Source organism: Manis pentadactyla, chromosome 7 (assembly GCF_030020395.1).
Source record: "Manis pentadactyla isolate mManPen7 chromosome 7, mManPen7.hap1, whole genome shotgun sequence".
In the NCBI taxonomy this organism is placed as follows: Eukaryota; Metazoa; Chordata; class Mammalia; order Pholidota; family Manidae; genus Manis; species Manis pentadactyla.
Window position 1 is genome coordinate 132,225,850 of NC_080025.1, and position 24,607 is coordinate 132,250,456.

Genomic DNA, 24,607 nt, shown 5'->3' on the forward strand with positions numbered 1-24,607 from the left:
GTAACTCTTCTGAGACTCCAATTCTTCTGAGAGCATGAGGGATTTGACAAGCACTCAGGGCTTTTTCTTGTTAATATTTTCTGACATTGTAGATTTCTGATAAAAGATGATGCAGAGTAATATAAAAGCAAAAATGTGTAACAAAAAATGATGGCGAATGACAAATATCAAAAATCAGGTTGCAATATCAACTCTCATCAAGTATATTACTGATACACATCATGTTGAGTATATAACACTGGTTGGTTATCCTAGTCTTTTTCCCATATTATTCCAAGTTTTTTCTATGGTAATATACTTCTATCAGGCATTCAAGTCAACTTTACTGGAAGATAACTGCTACATAACACAAAAGATACCAGTACAGGAGAACAGGACAAATTAGTTTACTCTGATTTATCTTCCAAATCTCTCTTATCTCTTAAGCAACTTAAAGAAAGTTATAAATAGTAGCTTTTAGTCTTAACATATTTGTGGAGTTGGATCTCTGCTGTTTGGTGGAATTAAATAAATTTTTCTAGACACTATAAAATGTGCCAGTTTAATAAACACAAACGGCAACTATTCAAAATCTCAGTCTTAACCTGTCTAAAGGTTTCATAAAAAGTTGGAAAAGCATGCATTTCCTGATAGTTCCTACACACACACACCCCACCATAAATACAACTCTGCAAACTCAACGATAGAAAATTACCAAGCTGATACAATAAGTTGAGAAAGGGAGGTAGACTAAAGGTGGGAGACAAAAACACCTAATATGAATAACTGCAAAAAGAGAGTATGACCTACAAAGCCAGTAACAGTAGTACTAAATATTCATATAAAGAAAAATATAGCTAGTCTACTTTTTGACTGAAACAGTTATGTTCAGCTTAATTTTCTAAGAAATTTAATTAAATTTCTAGGAAAATAGCATCAAATGAAAAATTATAAGCAGAAACTCTTTCTTGGCACTTTTGTGTGTTAAATATTAAATTAATGCTAAATAAGGCACCTGTGGAAATGCATTTTTAACGTGTAAAGTATTTTTAATGGTGTTAATTTGGTGACAAATTCTAATTAAGATGGTTTACAGTCAGTCTCTAGTATAATCAACTTCTTTCATATGTGTGCTTATGTTTTTTACACCTAATGTATTTACATGTTTCTTCTCATTATTTTCTGATCAGACTTGTCAAGAGTTTATTTTGTTGGTCTCTTCAGAGAAACAGCACTTTTTCCTTTCTCAGTAAATTCTGCTTAATCCCCGTCTTCCCTGTGTTTATTCTTTTTCTGGTTTCTTAACCTAGAAATAATTTCATTTATTATTGTTCTTCATATATTAATAAACACATTTACAGCTTTAACTTTCCTTTTGCTAAAGACAATGAAAAATACTTTATAAAACTTCTATTTTAAAACCAACATCTTAACAACAATAATGACATGCAGTGGGGAAGTCTCGTATCAATTTCTGATTTAAAATTAAAATCCAGAGAGGTAAGTGGGAAGTCTGAGTAACAATAAATAGGGAAAGAGGATCAAATGTGGGGGATCAAAGCCTAAATCAGTCCAGGGTGAAGTGTCTTGGGAAGATCATCCCCGTGTTAGGCTGAGACCCAGACCACCCCGTAACAGCTCTCCTAGTCTCAGGATAAGAATGAACTACAGAGAGGTCAGAACAAGAGAAGAGAAAAGGACAAGGGTAGTGGAAGAAAACTATCTTAGAGAAGTTGTTGAAACTAACCCTTGGGAAGACTTACACCCTAGAGACCTGAAGACCTTTTACACTTGGCCAAGACCTCTATGCTTTGGCAATGCTTACAGGATCCAACCTTTATGCCTAATGGCAACGTTTAGAGGATCCAAGATAAGCCAAATCAAAGCCTCTCTAGAGAACCTTACAAATCATTCAATGACAACAACAAACAGGAAGCAGGCATAGATAACTAAACACACAAAGAAAAAAAAAACTTAAATGACCAGCAGAAACCTTCATTTACTGGGATTATTGGGCATAGATTTAAAACAATAATACTTATTTGTTTAAACAAACATTACGATAAACTTGAAAATCTCTGCAGCATATTAACAAATCTACTTAAAAATAACATCAAGCATGACAAAAGAATAAACACTGCTTCTAGAAATGGAAAACACCAAGGTTAAGATTTTAAAAATTCAGTGGCCATATTTAGTATCAGACTGGGCCTAAAAGAAAAGTTTAAATGCCAGAGGACAGATGAGGAAAAAAAAAAAAGCATCCATTAGTACATTAAGGAATGAAAAAAAAAAAAATCTAGAAAAGAGATTATAAGAGACATGGAAGACAGTGAAAAGATCTGAAAAATATTTAATCAGAGTCCCAGGAAGAGAGGAAAGAGAATGAAGGCATTATTTGAAGAGATGATGGCTTAATTTTTTCCAGAACTAATGAAACTCACCAAACCATTCAAGAAGTCTTACAAATTCCAAGCAGGATGAATAAAAATTAAATATATGAGTGAGTTCTATTTTTTTGAATTAACTGGCATTTCCATTGCAGCCTACAAGTATTTTTGTGTCTGCTACACTTGTATTTTACAGTTTTGTACAAATTTGTATGAAGTCGTGAACATGGACAGAGATATTTGCTGTGTTACTCAAATTTCCCATTTCCTTTTTATTGCCTGCTTCATCTTCTGATTTCTAAAATACTGAAGTTAGAAGTCTTTCCATTATGAATGTGGATGCACTTTCTTCTAGTATTTATGTCAGCTCAGCATATCACAAAGTTCTGTTGTTAAGTAAAGTTTCATGACTTTAGGGGCCTTTTATTGGTAAAAAAAAAAAAAAATTCCTTGGCCCTTTTAAAATGTGTTTGATCTTGAATTTGATTATGACTATTATCAGTACTATTATACCTTTGTTCCTATGATTTTCATTTGCCCACTCTATCTTTTTATCACTAGTTACATTGGTTTTTTTCTTGTATATGTTCCTAGTTATAAAAGTTTATTAGGAAAAAGAGCCATCGTCCATTTCTTTGCTCCCCCATACCAGTTGCCTCTCCCTAGAAATATCTTGTTGACTCTTAGGTGATTTCTTTGTCATTTGCCACAACATCATTAAATAACAGGCTTGAGTTGCTGCTGCTTGATTTTTCTGTTGTGGATATTATCACATTATGCAAGCTGAAGACCTAGTTTTCTCTCACCCAGCCTGACTGTACATCCCAAGTCCACCATCATTTTGGTTAGGTCAATATTCACAATTATATTATGATATAAAGTTCAAATGTTATTTATACATTTCCACCTCCAGCTATGCCCATGTAGCAGGTAAAGAGACCAGGTCTACCAGCATAAGCAACTAGAAAACTAGACAAAATATGAAATAACTGGTTTCAAACATTGAACAACAGGTAGCAAACAGCAGGTCTGTAACATCTGAGGAAAAAATGAAGTAAGACCATGAAAACCATGAGTTTCCCATGTTTCTGCTCTTCTGGCACTTATTGGAACTTGACACTGGGTCCAACAGTCACACTGAGCAGAGGGGGGCAATGATCAAAATTTGAAGAGGCTGAGGTAACTGAAATAGAGGTGGCAAATACCACAAAGAGAGAAACAGTCCAAAAAAAATTTTCAGAAATCTACATAGAGGAATCCTGTGGTAGCTTGTTTCCATAGGCAGCTCTGTGATGAAGACACCCTGGAAAAGTCCATGTCAATAATGAATTTAGGGAGGAAATAAAAAAAGTTATACCAATCACACATAAACCTTTTCAGAACATAGAAGATGAGGAAATATTTCCTAACTCATTTGATAAAACCGGTATTACTTTGATAACACATCTAAAACATAAAAGAAAACCACAAATACCCCTCATGACACAGACATAAAAATCCTTCTGAATATATTAGCAAATTGAAAATAAAAAGGATAACATCATGATCAAATGAGGTTTTTCCTTGGAAAGGACAGGTTGATTCAAAAATCAATCAACCTAAATCACCATTTCAACTGAATGAAGGAGAAGACACATCATCAAAGCAGAAGCAGCATTTGACAAAATGCCAACTCCCATTCATAATTTAAAAATCTCAGTAAGCAAGGAATAAAAGAAAACTTTCTCAACCTGACCACCTCCAAAAACCTCAGTCAGCAACATACCTAATAATACCTAATAATGAAATATTTGACACCTTCTGGTAATAAACAAGGATACCTGTTCTTACCACTTTTATCCAATGTTACACTGAAGGGCTTATGCAGTGCAATAAAGCAAAATAAATAAATAAAAAGCATAAGGGTTAGAAAGGAAAAAGCAAAACAGTCTTTATTCACAAAAGGCATGATCATTTATATAAAAAATCCTAAGGAATCTATTTAACAAAAAGAAATTCTTCTATATAATAGCAATGAACAATAGGAAAACAGAATTTTAAAAGCAGCATCATGTGCCATAGTTTCAAAAAACATAAAATAGATAAATGTAACAAAATATGTTGTAGTACTAGGTACACTGAGAACTACAGACACTGTAACTGTTGCATCTGCTTATTATTACACCAAAACCTCCCAAATTTTAAAAACCATTGGTTTGTTTTATAGTTAGAAGGGACTCAAAAGACTTACATTTGAATCCTAAACTTACTACCCACTAGTTTATGCCTCTTTAAAGGCCCAGATTCTGTAAATGTACAATGAGGACAGCATTAATAGCCTAGAATTGTCTTAAGGGCTCAAATAAATGAGTAACTATTACCTTCTGAACCAGAATTTCTCTGTTATTTTAATGCATGACCTCTTTTAGTAAACATCAAAACTTCTCTATTTTGTACTAGAAAATTAAAATGAATTTCCCCCCAGATATAATATTGAGTGTTTTTTTCCAATTTCATACCATCCTATCTAAATCCATTGCTTCTTTACTCCTAATACTCAAACAAAAAGCACCACTGATCAAGTTAATCTTCTCAGGTAAGAAAACTAAAGGCTGACCAGAGAGGTTCGGTGTTACCAAGATCACATACTTAGTTAACAACAAAGTCAAGACTTGACTCAGATTCTCAGGGCAGTGTTATTTCCACTTCACTGTATCTTAAAAAAATCTTGCTACACATAATCTCACCTGTGGTTTCTAGATGGTTTTAAATCTACTTATATGCAAGGGGGAAAAAACCGTACTCCACTTATTCTGGGTATTTACCTTTCTACATGCAGGACAAAGCCCATTTTCATCAGTGCGAATTCGATGCCAACAAAATCGGCAAATCTGGTAGCCACAGGTGCAAGGGAAAAAGTTGATATCATCTATCTCCAAGGGCTCCATGCAAAGAGGACATTCCACAGGGTCTTCCTTCACATCAGGACTGCGAGACATCTTTACGTTTATTAAACAGCAGCAAAAGTTTATAATAATTTAAGGGAGAAGGAAGTTCAGCACTGCGAACTAAAATGTAGAACTTCAAAGACCTGCATGGGAAGAAACAAAATATACTGTTTACTACTGGAAAAAATGGCAATTTTCAACAATGAATCACATTATCAAAAAATTTTGAAAAAAATTAATCAGACCAATTTTTGCTATCATCTCAGAAGAGATTTCAAAATGGAACTCTGAATTTTTTTGCATGTCAACATAAGAAGCCTAGTATTATTTTTGGATTCAACACAAAGACAAAGAACGTCCCTTTTTCCTAGATAAAACAGTACAAACCATAGCATAGCATAGAGGAACAAATGATTTATATCAGTATCTTCAGCCTTAAAACACATTCTAAACTGTCTTTTGCCAATCTTGTTGACCTGAAAGCTAGGACTCCTACCATGTAACTAAAGTTAAGAGTATTACAGTATTAAAAAATGTGTCACAATTTAAAAAATAACCCCAATGAAAGAGAGTCTACAGTCATCTATAATTACATGTTAATATACCTCACCACAGAAAACAAAGGCTGAAAAAAATATGACTCAGAACCTAATTGTTTACAATTAAATATGTATTAATATGCCAGCAAAAACTTATGGGAAAATAAGTACATGTTAAATAGAATATAAGTATTCCTACAGTAATGCTACAAAAAAACAGGGAAAAGGAAGAGACCAAATAGACCTCCATAAGTCTTCTTAAAAATTAAATAATTTAGCTTTTTAGATTATGGAGAGTTGAAAATCTTTGAGTAACAATTTAGGCTAGTCACTGTTAAATAAAAACGTTAGACTGAAATCACTATAGGTTAAAAAAATGATAAAATTTTGATTTGGGTCAAAACATAACTCAGTGGAATTCCTATCAAAATAATGGAGGATTTTTTGTTTTTATGTAATTTGATAAAACTAAAGTTTACATAAAAGACTAGATACAAGAGATCTACTTCAGAACTTCTGGAGGGGAAATGTGGGAATTTGGGCTTTAAGATATGAAACATTACTACAAAGTTACAGTGATTTGAATAATTTGATACTGATACAAAAATAGACAAAAGATCAAAGAAACTAAATCTACAAATAGAATCATGAATTTGTGAGATTTTAGTATCTCATAAAGGTATCATCACAAATTAATATGGCAAGGATAGACCAATTTATAAGTTGTAACAGGATACTGGTATATCCACTTTAAGGGAAAAAAACAGTATATTATCTCATACTGCAATCAAAATAAATCCTATATAATCTGTCTAAAGAGCTATACACTGAAATGAACTATTAAAGTGTTAGACGAAAACAACATACTTTTTAAAAATCTTGGAATACAGAAGGTCTAAGCAAAAACAGAAATTTAGAAGCCATAAAAGAGACACGACTGACTTAACATTGTGTAAAGAAAAAAAATTAAAAGCAAGTCAACAAAATAAAGGATATAGTCACTATATATAATGAAGAGTTAGTGTCAAGAATATATAAAGAAATCCTACAAATCAATTTTCAAAAGGCAAATAAATCAGAAGAAAAAAATGAGAACAGAATGAGTATTTCACAGAAGAATAAAAATCACAACATATGAAAAGATGATCAACCTCTTTAGTTAGTAACAGGGAGATAGCATTTCTTCTCCAAAAGCCTATCAATGGAAGTTAGTCTCCCTACACAGTAGAGCTTATCAATGATCAAATAACTTCCTTGCCACAAAAAGGAAATGGGAGCACAAAAAATACCTGGCTGTAAGTTGTATAACTATTTAGTGGTGCAGCCTAGAATCATTCTACAAGTCTCAGCCCCAGAATCTGTGCTTTTAACCACTCCTTAATGCCATCCAAGAAACTCACACATTTCCACCAAGTACTTCGCTATGTTCTGCAGCACTGTTCACGAGAATAGAAAACTACGAAGTAACTGTCCATCAGTTGGGAAATCATGAAGTAAATAATGATACAGCCATAAGGCAGATAATGCTTTGAATCAGAAGATACCTATTATATAGTTATTACTTTTATTTTTAAAAAGCAAGCTGGAGACTAACATAATATACAATTATTTCCATATAAATATATAAACCTGTATATATGTGTATATATTTGATGTGTTTCTCTAAGGAAATTAAGCATATAAAAAGGTTATATACCACAATGCAACCATATTACAGAAGACAAAATAGAGGTAAGTAGACTATTTTATTTTCAAAAAATCTTTATCTGAATTTTTATAATAAATATATTATTTTTACAATTCAAAACCAAACTTTAAAAAAAAAGAGGGCAACTATCTTCATCTCCTTTCAGAAAATTAAATTAAGTCTTTCACTAGTGGTTAGAAGATAAAATGAAATATGTTCATGTGAATCTATATTTCAAAATAAAAGTTTTTTAAAAGAAATAAATGGTGTATATATTTATAAACAATCCAGGAACCCTGGGCTGCAGACTCAGTTTGCCACTGTTTTATCATATATAATATGAGGGGGTTAGAGCTGATGTCTTACCCCCATCTTAAATATCCCAGAACTGTATCTATAGAAAACACAGATTCTACCAAAAGAAAACTAATAGAAGGGTGCTGTCTATACTTCTAAATGTACTTTTGATTTAAGACATTATTTCCATAACTACAGTTTATTAGACTTTTTAGTGAAGCAATTTGTGGGATACTGGGAAGGAAACAATACACTGGGATTTAAAAACTGAAAAACACTCTAGAAAATAAAATACTATAAATAAAAGATGACAGAGATTTTGCTTATTGATTGCATCTGTCTTTTGATTTTATAAAAGTTTGCAGAAGTATGTATCTTCTGATTTAGAGTGAGGAAAAAAATGGACAAAGAGCAGTAAGTCCCTTAAGACGGTTAATACAAAAGCAAGTACATTTTGTACACTTTTAGCACCATGGAGAGACACCAGGCAAGCCAGCTGGCAAGCATAAACACTAAGGAGTAAAATGTGGGAGGAAGTCTGATGTTGTCAACACTGGAATACTAGGTAAAAGACGTGCTTTCTGCATCATCTCTTTCAGTAAGCAGCTATACAATCAAATAAGACATTTAATACCTCTAGGATTCAATCTGAAAAATGCTAAAAGATGCAAAATTTAAAGGAATTTCTTCTATGTAATCCCACTGAACTAAACTTAAAATAAGCTTTGAAATAAACTCTCTCTCCTCCAAATACCCTAGCCCAAATTTTCATTTAGGAAAGAACAATTTTATTTCATTAGCCAGTCAACTAATATAAAAATAAAAGAGAATGAACTGAAGCAATAAGACAAAAGTTACAAGAACACAGAAATAAACATATTTTTAAATGAAAAAGGGAAGTAAACTCAATGGCTTTCTAGATGAGGTATAAGGGTTCTTAGGACAGAAGTGATCAGTTTTTCATTCAGTAATCTTGGAAAAAAAAGTTCATTTTCCCTCACATTACCTGATCCTCAACTTGGTAAGAACATACTATCCCCTTTATAAAAGATGAAACTGAGGCTAACCAGTGACCAAGCCTTTCAAGTGTTAAAGACACAATTCAAAAATAAGGTTGCCAACTTCAAAACCCATGCCCTTTCCAACATGGTAAGACCTAAGTTATGACTACTGATGTTGCAGCTGCATATCCTTGGGTATGGAATTCAAATGTATAGAAAGTAAAAATGACATTAGTTTTTCAAAAATTTAAATTCTATAGGAAATCTTGACCTCATTATCTGAGTTCTTACTCTTCATATCATCTGCAATAGCACAACATAGCATAAATTCTGACATACATAATGTTCCTGAATCACTAAAATTCTCATATACCATGCAAAGTACACAAAATAAAAATTATACACTAAAAATCATGCTAAAAAATAGTTTATCATTCATAAAGTGCTGCACATATGGTTTTGTGCTTAGGACCCTGTTCAACAGATCTGTGTAACAATATACTATCAAATCAAAGCAGGGCAGCTGCTATGGAAAATAGTAGTGTTTCCTCAAAAAATTAAACATAGAATTAGTAATGTGTGATCCAGCAATGCCACTTCTGGGTATACACTGAGAGAACTGAAAGTAGGGACTCCCAACAGATACTTGTACTTGAAACAGGCAAATCCACTGACACAGAAAGTAGAATAGAAGTTACGAACAGCTGGGGGAACGGGAAATCGGAGTTATTGCTTAAAGGGAACAGTTTCTGTTTGGGGTGATAAAAAGCTTTTACCAATAGAAAGTGGTGATAATTACCCAACATTGTGAATGTACTTAATGATGCTGATTTGTACACTTAAAACATTTTAAAATGGCATATTCTGTTACATACATTTTATCATAAAAACAAAAGAGAAAAGTATATGCTATACACAGCTAAATGGAGTATGTAACAATTTTTTCCCCCAAAAGTGTTGTTTATGAATTTGATGTCTAAAATTAGTTAACCCTTTAATTTTCTGGCCAATCTGGTGGCTGAAATTGTGCTCAGCTATATGTGTGTATGCTACAACTCCATTGAGTAGTTACATAGAAAGTTTACTCCTGAATATACAGTATACTTGGAATTACATATACACTATACTTACACATAACGGAAATGTATTTATATATATGAAATATAGAAACACACACACTATCAACAGTATCTAGAATAGCACCTTAAGTTTTCATAAAAATCATATTCAATCCAATATATACAGAGAACTATGTAAACTAACATTTTTAAAAACCTGTAATATAGGTAAAATACCACACAGGTTATATTTCACTTAATCACTGTTTTTTAACTATAAAATTCTTGTTTCTTTAACAATCAGTCTATTCTCACTGGAATGGAAGCATCAGGAGAGCAGAGAAATCACCTGGTGCATCACATCTACACAGCTGCAAGATGGCTGCTGGCAAAGAGTAAGAACTAATGTATTTGATGGATTAATAATAAGTAAAAGGAATAAATTATTTGTGATATATCAGTTATGACAACTCTCTTCAAAAATAGTAAACAACACTCTTAAGTTGTCCATTATTTCTGAGTTAGGCACATATTTCACAAAGACAGAAAAGATGACAAAATATTCAAATCAAAGCCATGAAGAAATGCAGCCTTTCCAAACAAATATATCTTAAGACACCTAACACTTTGAAAATTCAAATTGATAATTTATGGGAAAAAATGAATTTTAAAGGAAAAATATTTACTATAAGTTTCCTTTAAATAAAAAGGTTTCCAAACACATTTAAAATGGTTCGGTAAGACATCTATGACAAAGCGTAATAAACAGAACCTAACAAAATTATTAGTTTTTTAAAGAAGGCAAAAGCACATTTAGTCTGTTATCAAGAAAGCCAACTGGTTTTAATTGTATCCAGTATGCCAATAACACTTACTATTCCCCCTACATAAAAGGTTCTAACTTTATTAGAAAGTTAGCAGCTGGCCAATGTAGATTTTTGCCACTCTAATAGTTTTTTAAAAATCTTTGTTCATTCAGTGATTCATAAATAGGTATTAAACTCTTACTATGGTTTAAATTCTAGTCTAGGTTTTTGGGATTCATTAGTGACTGTAACAGGCAAAAATCTCCACCCTGTTGCCTAACTTTTAATTGGGAGATCTAAACAATTGTCATAATAAATCAATAAATTAAATAATATGGCAGAAGATGATAATGTTGTGGGGGGAAAGTAGAATGTACGAGAGATGGGGTTCCAATTTAAGTAGGCCAGTTGGAATAGGCTTCATTGAAAAGGTTAACATTTTAAAGGAAGTGCATGAATAAGCCATGTGTATCTGAGAAAAAAACAGGCCAGGCATGAAAAAGTCAGTAGAGAGCCCCAAAGAGGGAACAAGCCTGAAGTACACGAAGAACAGCAAATCCGGAATGGCTGGACAAGAATAAACAAGGGGAAGAACAGCTTAAGATTAATTCAGAGGTGTGTGTGTGTTGGGGGAGTGGGTGCATGATCTTGGAGGTTTTCATCATAGGCTGCTAGAACGTTGGCTTTCTTTGTGAAATATATGATGAGGACCAGAGAGTTTTAAACAAAGGAATGAAATGAATTCTACTTAAATTTTCAAAAGGTCTCTGGGTTCTACTTTCAGCATGACAGTGTGAAGAGCTCCATTAATCACTTCCCAGCAAAACTGCTGAAATTATTTAAAACCAACCATTTAAAGTATCTGGAAATGACCCATACTTACTCAAGAAAACATAATAAAATTCAGGAAAAACAGTAAAACTATGTTGTATTTGAACCAAAACGTGCTCCCTCTCTCTTTCCATTCCCCTTTCCAGCTCATTGAGACTGAAATTTCACTCCAGACTGGTGTAGCCAAGCCACAAGGCCCCCTCTCACCAGAGTTACCAGTCAGAAAGCTATCTTCCCAGGAGGAGCAGAACATCAGCATTTCTCATCCTGCCCAAAGCTACCTGATGATGGAGCTAAATTCCAGGTGCAACTGATACGTGGGAGCTCCTCTTCCACCCAACTGCCACTCTTGGAAAAGTGGCCCAATGTTGCTGCTTCATGTGAAAACACTAGGACCCAGAAAGCCTTCCACCTAGCCACTTCGTAAAGCAAAGACCCCACACCAGGAAAGGCCAAAACAAGAAGACCTAAGGCTACTATACACCCCCCAAGAAGTGCTCAGTCACTAAACAGGGGGTGTCACACAGACAGAAAAGCACAGCCCTGTCCCCACCACTCAGCGCCAGAGCCAGAGCCAGAGTCAGAGCTGAGACAGCGATTTTGTCAGTAGGTGAAACAGGCCTTAAAACATAGCTCAAAATCTCCTCCAAAGGAAATGACTTTATTTGCAAGAAAGAGTGAAGTTGAAGCCTAAGGGCAATCTCAAAACCATGGAGGTAGTGATAAAAGATAAATGGGAGGAGTTATGTACAAGCTAAACTGTAAACCAGCTAGTTTACAGAAAAGAATAGGGAGACTTTGAGAATAAGACAGCTGGGATGTGCCCTCTTGGAGTCAGAACAAAGTTTAAGCTCTGATCTCAAAACTATCCCTTCAAGTAAACTCAAATTTTGGGGATCAAGCTAGAAGCAATATATCTTCTAGAGAACTGTTGAAAACAACAGAGCAGTGAGCTGGCAATGAGTGGAGCTTAATGTCTGGGTGTGGTCAAGGAAAGAGACAGTGGGAGGGAGCCCTGCCAAAAGCACTGTTACCCCAAGGTGCTATGGGCATTCCCGAATCTGCACCCCCCAGGAACACCACCAGCTGGTTAACACTGCAAGAAAGAACCAGACTTCACTACAAGAATCCACCCAATCTCTATAAACAAATAAGCAAGTAAGCACAACAAACCCTGGGAGGGCTATGAAGAGAGGAGTACCCAGAGTTGCTACAATATTGAGTAAAATGTCCAGTTTCCTACCAGAAATTACAAACCATGCAAAGAACCAGCAAAGTATAACCTATACAGCAGGAAAAAGGCAGCAAAAGAAATTGCCTGTGAGAGCCACCAGATGTTGGGTTTAACAGGCAAGGACTTCAAAGGAGCCATTTTAAATCTGTTCAAAGAACTAAAGGAAATCATAATTAAAGAAGTAAAGGAATATATGATGATGTAACTTTAGTTAAAAAAAAATAGATATTATTTTTAAAAAAAGAAAAGAAAAAGAACAAAATGTAAATTCCAATAAGTTGGAAAGTACAATGACTGAAGTAAATCAAGTCTTTAGAATGACTAACCATATATTTCAACTGGCAGAAGAATGAATGAACTGGCAAAAATCAATAGATCCAAGGAGAAAAAGAATGAAGAAAAATGAACAAAGCTTCAGAGAAATGTAAAACATCATTAAGAAGGTGTAGGGAAAAAGGAACTTTCTGACCAAGATTCCCACCTAGCCTTAATAGCACCCATTGTGTATACAGTAAGAGCATGCTTGCACATTTATGGGATATTTACCAGCGACAGAGCTGCTGGTCAGTCACGGGAGTACCTGTCCAGGGGAGGGGTAGAGAGGAAACACCCATTCTCTCCTCTGCCTGTGTTCCTGGTATGTAATTGTCCAGGCGTCTGCCAGTTACCAGGAACCGGCACACAAGAGTTGCTCCTGGAGCATGGGAGCAGGGAGCTGGGCCACTGCGAGAGCAGACAGAGTCGTGGAGCCCCAGTGCTCCTGGAGAATTAAGTCCGAGTGTGGGAGCAGGGAGCAAAGAGAGACTCAGACCTACTGCCTAGAGGATTAAGCTTGTGCTGGGGAATAGAACCTACAGCCAGACTGGGGAGCACATTTGAGCCAGCTCCATGCACCGAGCTTCCTATGAACACCATGAGAATAAAAGTGGAAGCCCATTTCATCCTCAACTTTTTGCCCTTGCCTTTCTTCAGTCTCACAGAATTCATAGAGAACTTGCCCAGGCAGGGAACTGCCTCCTCCCAGAGCTAAAGAAGGTCACCATGCACACACTGGGAATATCAGGAGAGGAAAGGAGAAGAAACAGTATACGAAAAACAGCTGTAAAAATAAAGGACTATAGACAGCAATACAACAACTTAGATGAATCTCACAAACTTAATATTGAGCAAAGGAAATAAGAATATAACTGTGGCCATATAAGTTTCAACAAATAATAGGAATCTACAGGTGCAAAGTCAGGACAGTGACTGCCTCTGGATAGAAGGAAGAGGACAATAAGCAGGAAGACATATATTGGGGAGGTGGTATTCTGAGGTACTTGAAATAGAAATTCTATTTTTATTTTATCTTTTTTAATTGTGGCAAAGCTATTTTTTTTTTTTTTTTTGGCTTAAACAACAGGAATTTATTTTCTCCAGTTCTGGAGTCTGGAACTCCAAGATCAAGGTACCAGCAAGGCTGGTTTCTGTGAGGCCTCTCTCCTTGGTTTACACATAGCCATCTTCTTCCTGTGTCCTCATATGGCCTTTTTTCTGTACACCTACATCCCTGATTTTTCTTCTTTTTTTTTTATTAACATATTATTGATAAACACTCTTGTGAAGGTCAGAAATTCTATTTTTAACCTGAGAAGTGGTTACAAAGAGGTTTGCTTTATAATCAAACTGCACATGTTTTATAGGTACACACTTTATTTCTGAATATATATTTCTTTTTTTTTTCAGTCTTAAGAGAAAGATAATAGCTGCAAGTCTCCTACAACAGTTAAAAATAATCCCCAGGCCCAGAAAGCATAAAATACCCAAGGGAGATCAACAAACCCACACCCAGATACAGACAGTAAAACTCAGAACACTAAAGGCAACAAGAATCTTAAAGCAGTCATTAGGAAATGATCCTTTACCAAATGGAATGATAATTAGAACTGCAGCAGACTTCGCAACAACCAACATCTGATGCCAGGAGGGAAAGACATACATTCAAGATAGAGAGAAAATTACTGTTGACCTACAATTGTGCTCCTAGGAAACAATAACCCTTAAGAATGAGAGTAAATTAAAGTGACAATTTTTTAGATAATTGAGATTTTCACATGGACTAATCAATAATAAATGATATTAAGGAATTACTGTTAAGTATGACAGTGATGCTATATTTATTTTTTTAACTTTTCTATGGAGGATACATTCTGAAGTATTTACAGATGCCCTGATAGGATATCTCAGCAGGAAAGACACACAGAATGGGGAAAGTTGAAACTAGAATAGCAAAATATCCTTAACTATAGAAACTGAGCAATGAAATTAAATGGGTTTCATTATATTCTTTGGTCTACTTTCACGTATGTTTAAAAATATTCATGTATGCTTAAAATTAATAAAAGGATAAGGATAAATTAAAAATTAAAACAAATAAAAAAAAATAGACAGTTTACCAGTGACCTTCCACTAAAGGAGCTTCTAAACATGTTCTTCAAGAAGAAAATGATCTCAGAAGGACAGTCAGAGATTAAAGAAGAATGGTGAGGAAGGAATATGGTAAAAATGCATATAAACTGAATCAACATATTTCTGTATAGAATAACATAATTGTTTAGCTTTAACAAGGATAAAATACTTAATAATAACATACCAGTTGGGAGAGTGATGTAAGATAAACTGCTATAAACCCCGATTTTAAAACATAAGAATGGTAAAATGTCAAGAGTAACCACATACTCTCTCTGTTTACTAATTCCACTTTATTTTCCTTAGAGAAATAGTTGTACATTTCAATGAGGAGGCATGTACAAACAGTTCCAGCATTGTCTGTAACAGCAAAATACTGGAAACCTAAATGTCGATCAATAGGCGATGGCAAAATTATGGTATATGAAATACTGTATAGAAGTTTAAAGGACTAAGGTAGATCTGTACATGCAAACTTATTAAATTAAAAAAGCTAATTGCAGGTACTGTGTAACAGTTTTTACATTTAGAAAGAAATTGTGTTTTCCATATACACAAATACAACTGTAAATGCAGGCTCATAGAAAAATTATATACAAGCTGGTAACGGCTATATCTATGAAAGCAATGAATGAAATGGGATGGATTGAAAATGAGCCTTTCCATTCACAAATTCATCAAAAAGAATAAAATAACTAGGAATAAACCTAACCAAGAAAGTGAAAGACCTTTGAAACTACAAGACACTCATGAGAGAAATTAAAGAAGATACCAATAAATAGAAATACATCCCGTGTTCATGGATAAGAAGAATTAATATTCGCAAAATGACCATTCTGCCTAAAGCAATCTATAGATTCAATGCAATTCCTATCAAAATACCAACAGCATTCTTCAACGAACTAGAGAAAATCGTCTTAAAATTCATATGGAACCAAAAAAGACCTCGAATAGCCAAAGCAATCCTGAGAAGGAAGAATAAAGCAGGGGGAATTATGCTCCCCAACTTCAAGCTCTACTGCAAAGCCACAGTAATCAAGACTATTTGGAACTGGCACAAGAACAGACCCATAGGCCAATGGAACAGACTAGAGAGCCCTGATATAAACCCAACCATATATGGTCAATTAATATATGATAAAGGAGCCATGGACATACAATGGGGAAATGACAGCCTCTTCAACAGCTGGTGTTGGCAAAACTGGACAGCTATGTGCAAGAGAATGAACCTGGATTATTGCTTAACCCCATACACAAAAGTAAACAGGAAATTGATCAAAGACTTATTGAATGTAAGTCATGAAACCATAAAACTCTTAGAAGACAACACAGGCAAACATCTCCTGAATATAAGCATGAGCAACTTCTTCCTGAATGCATCTCCTCAAGCAAGGGAAACAAAAGCAAAAATGAACTCATGGGACTACATCAAACTAAAAAGTTTCTGTACAGCAAAGGACACCATCAACAGAACAAAAAGGCATCCTACAGTATGGGAGAATATATTTGTAAATGACATCTGACAAGGGGTTAACATCCAAAATACATAAAGAACTTACATGCTTCAACACCCAAAAAGCAAATAACCCAATTAAAAAATGGGTGGAGGATATGAAGAGACAGTTCTCCAAAGAAGAAATTCAGATGGCCAACAGACACATGAAAAGATGCTCCACATCACTAATCATCAGCAAAATGCAAATGAAAACCACAATGAGATATCACCTCATACCAGTTAGGATGGCCAGCATCAAAAAGACTAAGAACAACAAATGCTGGCGAGGATGCGGAGAAAGGGGGACCCTCCTACACTGCTGGTGGGAATGTAAGCTAGTTCAACCATTGTGGAAAGCAATATGGAGGTTCCTCAAAAAACTAAAAACAGAAATACCATTTGACCCAGGAATCCCACTCCTTGGAATTTACCCAAAGAATACAACTTCTCAGATTCAAAAAGACATATGCACCCCTATGCTTATTGCAACACTTTTTACAATAGCCAAGATACGGAAGCAACCTAAGTGTCCATCACTAGATGAATGGATAAAGAAAATGTGGTACATATACACAATGGAATACTATTCAGCCATAAGAAGCAAATCCTACCATATGCAACAACATGGATGGAGCTGGAGGACATTATGCTCAGTGAAATAAGTCAGGTGGAGAAAGACAAATGCCAAATGATTTCCCTCATTTGTGGAGTATAACAATGAAGCAAAACTGAAGGAACAAAATGGCAGCAGACTCAAGAGACTCCAAGAATGAACTAGTGGTTACCAAAGGGGAGGCATGTGGGAAGATGGGTGGGGAGGGAGGGAGTAGGGGATTGAGGGGTATTATGTTTGGTACACATGGTGTGGGGGATCATGGAGAGAACAGTGTAGCACAGAGAAGGCACATAGTGAATCTGTGGCACCTTGCTGCACTGATGGACAGTGACTGCATTGGGGCATGGGGGGGACTTGATAATATGGGTAAATGTAGTAACCACAATGTTTTTTCATGTGAAACCTTCATAAGAGTGTATATCAACATACCTTAATAAAAAATTTAAAAAAAAATTAATGTATACGCTCAATGCAATCCAAATCAAAATCCATATGGGCTTTTTAAGGTAGAAATTGGCAAACTGATTGTAAAATTTATATGGAAATGTAAAGAATCTAGAATACTCAAGCAATCTTGAAGAACAAAGTTGGGGAACTTACACAACCAGACTTAAAGGCTTAATATAAAGTTACAGTAATCAAAACAGTGAGGCCATCTGTGGTACTTAATTTCTGGACAGACACCAATAAAATCAAAAGAGAAAGACAGGTCTTTTCCATACATGACATTGAAAAAACTGAGTATCTATGTGGAAAAAAAGTGAACCTCTACCTAACATCACATACATAATTTCAGATAAATCACCAGTTAAATGTGAGTGCCAAATTACGTACGGCTGAAAAAACTCATCTCAAATATATGAAGAACCCCTGAAAATAAAGAGACATAACCTAATTTAAAAATAAATGAGAATATAAAGTTTTTAGGAAAACAGGATGACTTTGGATAGAGAAAAGATTTATTGGCACACAAAAGGCAGTAAGTATAGAATTAAAAACTGGTAAAAATGGACTTCAAAAGTAAAGCCTTCTGTACATCAAAGGACACCATTCATCAAGTGAAAAGGCAAACTACATATTGCAACAAAACATTCACAATACGTATTTGACAACAAATTTATATCCAAAATATGTAAGAACTCCTACAAATTAATAATAAAAGACAATACAATTTACACAAATGGCCAGTAAGCACTTAACATGCTCAGCACCACAGGTCATTAGGAAGTAGCAAAATAAAATTACAACAAGGCGTCACTATACAGTCACCAGAGGAGCTATAATCAGTAAACCTAACAATTTCAAGTGTCAGTGAGGACATGAAGCGATTAGAACTATAATATCTTATCAGAGTAAAAAAATGGGACAACTAATTTTGGAAATTAGCTGTTTCTAATAAAGTTAAACACACGCCTAGCCTGTAATCCAGAAATTCCTCTCCTATATACCCAAGTAAATAAATGCATACACCTACAAAAAGAGTTGTAAAAAAAAGTCCACAGCAGCATTATATTCCTAATAACCTCCACTTCCCCACTCCCCCAAAAAATGATTCAAATGTATATTAATAGCAGAGTGGATAAACTGTGCCATATTCATAAAATGGAATTCTACTTCACAAGAGAAAAGAAACCACTAATACAAATAACTATTTTGATAAATTTTACAACTATTATCATGTTGATAGCAAGAACCCACACACAAAAGAGAACACAGGATTCCACTATGTAACACTTGAGGACAGACAAAGCCAAACACAAGTTGGAATGGTTACCTCTTGGTGGGGGCAGCACTGAGTGCAAAGAGACACAAGTGACCTATGTGGAGTAACGAAAATGTTCTGTATTTTGATCTGGGTATCGGAGACAAGTGTGTACACGTATGTAAAGGCCAGTATTTTACTTGTTATAAATTGTACTTCAATGCATTGTGGAAGGAAAAGAAAGAGGGAAAGGAAGGAAAAGGAAAGAAAGGCATCAGGAGTGGGGAAGAAATGCCATTTTAATTTAAATGTCATGATCTAAGTCAAAATTCTGTCTCCTAAAATTGACACCATCAAATGCTTTGTGGAAAGGAATATTCTCTGTAAAACATGGTACCTCAACTGGCAATGAATATACCTTGAAATTGTATTTTCTTTGAATAACCCAATGAAATGCCTATTGAATGTCTAAGGAGAATACACTGGACAGTAGATCTCACTTTTTAAATTCATCCAAAGAATTCTAAGTTTCAATAGAATATCCATACTTCTAATATTTTACATATTGATTTATTATAGTTCTTTGTGATAAAATTCTCAATTTTAATTTTTCTATAAAAAGGTGTTATTTTACTGTAAAAAAATTAGCAGTTACAAAAAAAGCAAAATTAGAAAAAAATGTTTTGTCACCCACAATTCCACATTCTAGTACATAAAATTTCCTGCACCTACACAGACATAATTACATATTATATATGTATGTGCTAAAAAGAAATCATGCTATACACTGTTCTGGAATATGACCCACTGCTTAATGCAATTAATATCTTTCCTTTGCATAAATCATAAGCAACAACTATCAATGCATAATATTCTATACAGATGTCCTGTCTTTAATCATTCCAGTCACTGAACACTTGTTTTGAATTTTTGAATACTGTAAACAATATTTCAACAAACATCAGAGATTGACAAATTTTTCTTCAAAGGCCAGATAGTACAATCTTTCTTGCAGATCTGCTTTGTGTTGTTCTCACCACCTTTTAAAATGTAAAACCAATCAATCTTAGCTCATGGACCTTACAAAAGTAGTCCATGGACAGGATTTGGTTCACAGGGCACAGTTTGCTGACTCCCAATTTAGATCGTGTTCTACAAAGATACATGAAGACAGCAAGTTTACCCTAGATTTCTAGGTGGTGTGGGCCAGTCACCATATTTTATTGGATAGTCTAGTGTATTAAGCTTAATTCTTAGATATTTTGAAGGAAAACATTTATTTTCATATGATTTCTTCTTTTAATTTTCATGAGACCATACAACCTGTATCCTGACTAGATTGTTAGTTTTTATTTAAATTTTAGAATTATAAAGGCTGGTGTGCAAAAAGACATGAACAATTTTCAATGTGCTTATCAGAGTAAGTGCTAATGTTCACAACTCTTTGACTACTTTTATCAAATATTCAGAAGAAACTATGAAAGGCTACTGCCAACAAATGCTGTGTCCCAACTGTGGCTACATAGCTACACAAATAAATATCATCTAACTGTCCCCACCTTATTCCATTGCCTGCCCTTGCTTTACCTACAAAATGTTTAGAAATAACAGATAGAGGAAATATAATAGGTATAATATTAAAAAGGAACTATATCTTTTCTTACCAATATGTGATTTCAGTAAAATATTTTTAATAACTGCAGCAAATCCTACAATTTAAGCAGTAAGGATAAGACCTGTGATGTTTCAAATAATTTTTAAAAGAAAAAATATTTGTTTTATGAGCATATTCAGTTTGTATTTTATGTGCCTTTGAAAAAAAATTACTAAACAAACACAGCTTGAAGAAAGATAAAGGAAAGAAGTTTAAAGGAAAAAAAAAAAAGAAAACAGAAGATAGATTTTGCAGGTGTGGGTTGGAAAACTGATGGAAAGAGAATTCAATAACTTTATAATTATTGCCAGCTCTGATGGAGTCTGGGATGTTTCTACTTTGTTGGTTCCTGTGGTTTCCAGTGCCCGGGTTGGAACATCACAAGCAGCATAAAGTTACAAAATATTATTAACCTACTCCAGTTTAACCTTATCCCCCTGGGTCAAATCTCCCTATTTTGGTCTGGTATATGTTGACTTTACAGTCTAAAGCAGATGAGAAAGACAAAAAGGCAAAGACTTAAGGCTCTTTCTCTTACAGGCAACTTCACTCTGACTCTTTCCAAGTACTTTTGTCTATTATAGGTTCAGGCAGTTTCTTACTAATGAAGACTTTCAAACATGCAAATCTTGAACAAATTCTCTATTTCAATTAGACTCAAGATTAGGAAGGGTCACTACATCAAAAAAGAGTAAAATACCTAAACGGATAAACCTAACCAAGGAGGTGAAAGACCTATACTCTGAAAACTGTAAGACACTCATGAGATAAATTAAAGACAACAAAAATAAGTGGAAATCTATCCTGTGCTCATGGACAGGAAGAATTAATATTGTCAAAATGACTGACCTGCCCAAAGCAATGAACAGATTCAATGCAATCCCTATCAAAATTCCAATAGCATTTTTAAGTGAACTAGAACAAATAGTTCTGAAATTCATATGGAACCATAAAAGATCCCGGGTAGCCAAAACACTCCTGAGAAACAACAAAGCTGGGGGGATTACACTAACTTCAAGCTATACTACAAAGCTAAGGTAATCAAAACAATGTGGTACTAGCACAAGAACAGACCCACAGATCAATGTAAGAGAATAGAGTCCAGATATAAACCCACACATATATGTTCAATTAATATATGATAAAGGAGCAACGAATATACAATGGGGAAAAGACAGCCTCTTCAATAAAATTGTTGTTGGGAAAACTGGACAGCTACATGCAAGAGAATGAAACTGGATTACTGCCTAACTCCACACACAGAAATAAATCAGAAATGGATCAAATACCTGAATGTTAAGACATGAAACCATAAAACATCTTAGAAGAAAACACAGGCAAAAATCTCTTGAACATAAATATGAGCAATTTTTTCCTGAACATATTTCCTCAGGCAAGGGAAACAAAACCAAAAGTGAACAGTGGGACTACACCGAACTAAATTCTGTACAGCAAAGGACACCATCAGCAGAACAAAAAAACAACCTACAGCATGGGAGAATACATTCACAAACAATTCATCCAATAAGGTTTTAACATCCAAAATAAAGAGCTCATAAGCCTCAACACTAAAAAAACAAATAACCCAATTAAAAAATGGGCAGAGGATCTGAACAGACATTTCTCCAGAGAAGAAATACAGATGACCAGCAGGCACATGAAAAGATGCTCCATATCGCTAATCAGCAGGGAAATGCAAATCAAAACCACAATGAGATATCAACTCACACCAGTCAGAATGGCCACTATTCAAAAGACAAGCAATAACAAGTCACCAGACTCATAGACACTGAGAAGAGACTAGTGGTTACTATGGGGGAGGGGTTAGGGGTAGACTGGGGGTGGGGAGGTTGAGGGGAATAAAGAGGCATAAAAACTCTTAATCATAATGTAGGTTGGTCATGGGGATAGTAGTACCACATGGAGAATACAGCCAATGATTCTGTAACATCTTCTTGACAGAAAGCTGTACTAGTGGGGGTGAGGATTTAATGACATGTAACTGTTGAACCACTGTTATACACTTGAAACTAATATAAGACTGCATATTAATTTTAAAAATTAAGTAAATAAAAAATTAGAAAAGGTCATAAAATAAGCTATGTATAGCACAAGATCTAGGTTCCAGTTTCAATTCCTACAGTAACTAGTTTTGAGAAGTTGGTCAAGTTACGGACTTTCCATGGACCTGAGACTTTGTAAAATGAAGGCATTATATTAGATAAATCTTAGGTCTCTTCTGGTTCTAAAATTCTAAAAATGCTAAGTGATTACATTAAACCTCCTATAGTTAAGCACAAATTATTTTAAAAGGATTAAGTAATATGATAGCCCACAATAGGAATAAAATGTTACTTAGGAAATATTTGATGATTATTAATATTTTATGATTCTAAAATTTAAATCTTTCACCCTTAAGATTATGAATGAGGTTTAATAAAGCTGAAGTGTTAATAAATGGGTCTTAATTTTAGTGTCTCATAAAGCAGTGACTAGGAAAATCTAGAAAGAAGTTACTGCATAAAAAAATTTTCTCTAAGGTATAACAAACACAGACTGAAACTTTATCAATATGGATTGGAAGAGAGTCTGAATTAGCAGAACACTACTCTGTATTCACACTGTACCTTTTACACCAGATTGCAATTGGTGTGTTAAATTATTGAAGATGATCTGGAAGACAGCCTGGCTATTAAAGCAGATTTTTAATAAATAAACTCTCCGGTTTTAACAAATTAGCTTAATTTTTAATAAAAGGATAGGACTCATTTAGGTAGACCAAGAGTACTGTATCCTTTAAATAACAGAACCAGATAAGAAAAGCAGAAAGCTTTCTAACATTCAGGAAAATTCTTATTTTAAACATTTCTGAATGTGTTTCTGTGCATGAATGAAATCTCAGAAGTATATATGCTAAAATGACTAGAGGAGTTCATTGTCTAAGTGACTGGGATGGGCACTGGGGTTCAATTACGAAGGAATTTTGCTTTATCTGCACAGTTTGAATATTTTCTAAGAAATGCATCACTTTTGTGAATAAAGGTAAATTTTTAAATTTTTAAATTTTTAAGAAAAATGTACTAAAAAAGTAAATTATATTACCACATTAGAAAGATCACTGGTTGGGGCAGGCAGGTTTATATGCTATATCTAAATGTTTAGGAAAAGAGATAAATGACAACAAATATATTCAAATTTTTAAAAAAGAACTTAATAGACTACACATTTAGACCTCCCTTGAACACACTTCCATTTCTAGGACTGAATTTAGTTATTTTGAGTAATGTATACTTTGTCTTCCACCACCTGTGAATTTTTCAGAAAACTTAAAAGTTCATCAATATTAAAACAGCAAATCCTATTACATACCTGGTATGTGTCAGATATAGTACTAGATGATGGTGATGATGGAGGTGGTGGTGGTGGTGGTGTTTGGGGGAGAAAAATTACTGATTAATAAATTTACTACACAATCAATGACCTTTACTCTATTTACACAGGCAAATTTCAGGTTCTTCCAGATTTAAAAATAAATCAGCTATGTTCTAAACATAGCTGTACAAACTACTGTGCAACTCTGTCTACTCCACTACTTTCCCCATCAGCACTGTGAGTTAACCATTTTTAGTCAACATTCTGTGATGTAATGATGTAGAAATTCCAGAAAGTCTGAGTGTCTGAGGAAAATACAAACTGAGTAGTAAGGATGGAGCACGGAGAAAATATAAATGCTGGTGCTTCAATTAATATGCAGCATACTATTTTTTTTCATTTCCTTTATAACAGATTTTAAAGTTACTTTTATTGAAAATAAAAATGAAACTGTTACATATTACTTGGTGTGTACATTAAGACTGTACTTTGGATACTTAATATGCACACTCTGAAAGCAAAGAAAGAATATATTTTCTCCATTCTCAAGCAACCAGAAATAAAGTTACTG

General features: G+C 34.3%; 1 protein-coding gene across 7 annotated transcripts in view; it reads right to left on the reverse strand.

Annotated features, from left to right (window-relative positions):
* Positions 1-24,607, reverse strand: part of CNOT4 (CCR4-NOT transcription complex subunit 4) — a 131,345-nt gene that overhangs the window by 68,823 nt on the left and 37,915 nt on the right. For all 7 annotated transcript variants that reach the window (XM_036905536.2, XM_036905540.2, XM_036905535.2 and 4 more), the window contains exon 2: positions 5,174-5,439. In XM_036905536.2, the coding sequence (XP_036761431.1) occupies positions 5,174-5,347 (174 nt within the window). In that variant the 5' untranslated portion in view covers positions 5,348-5,439. The remainder of the gene's footprint in view (positions 1-5,173; positions 5,440-24,607) is intronic.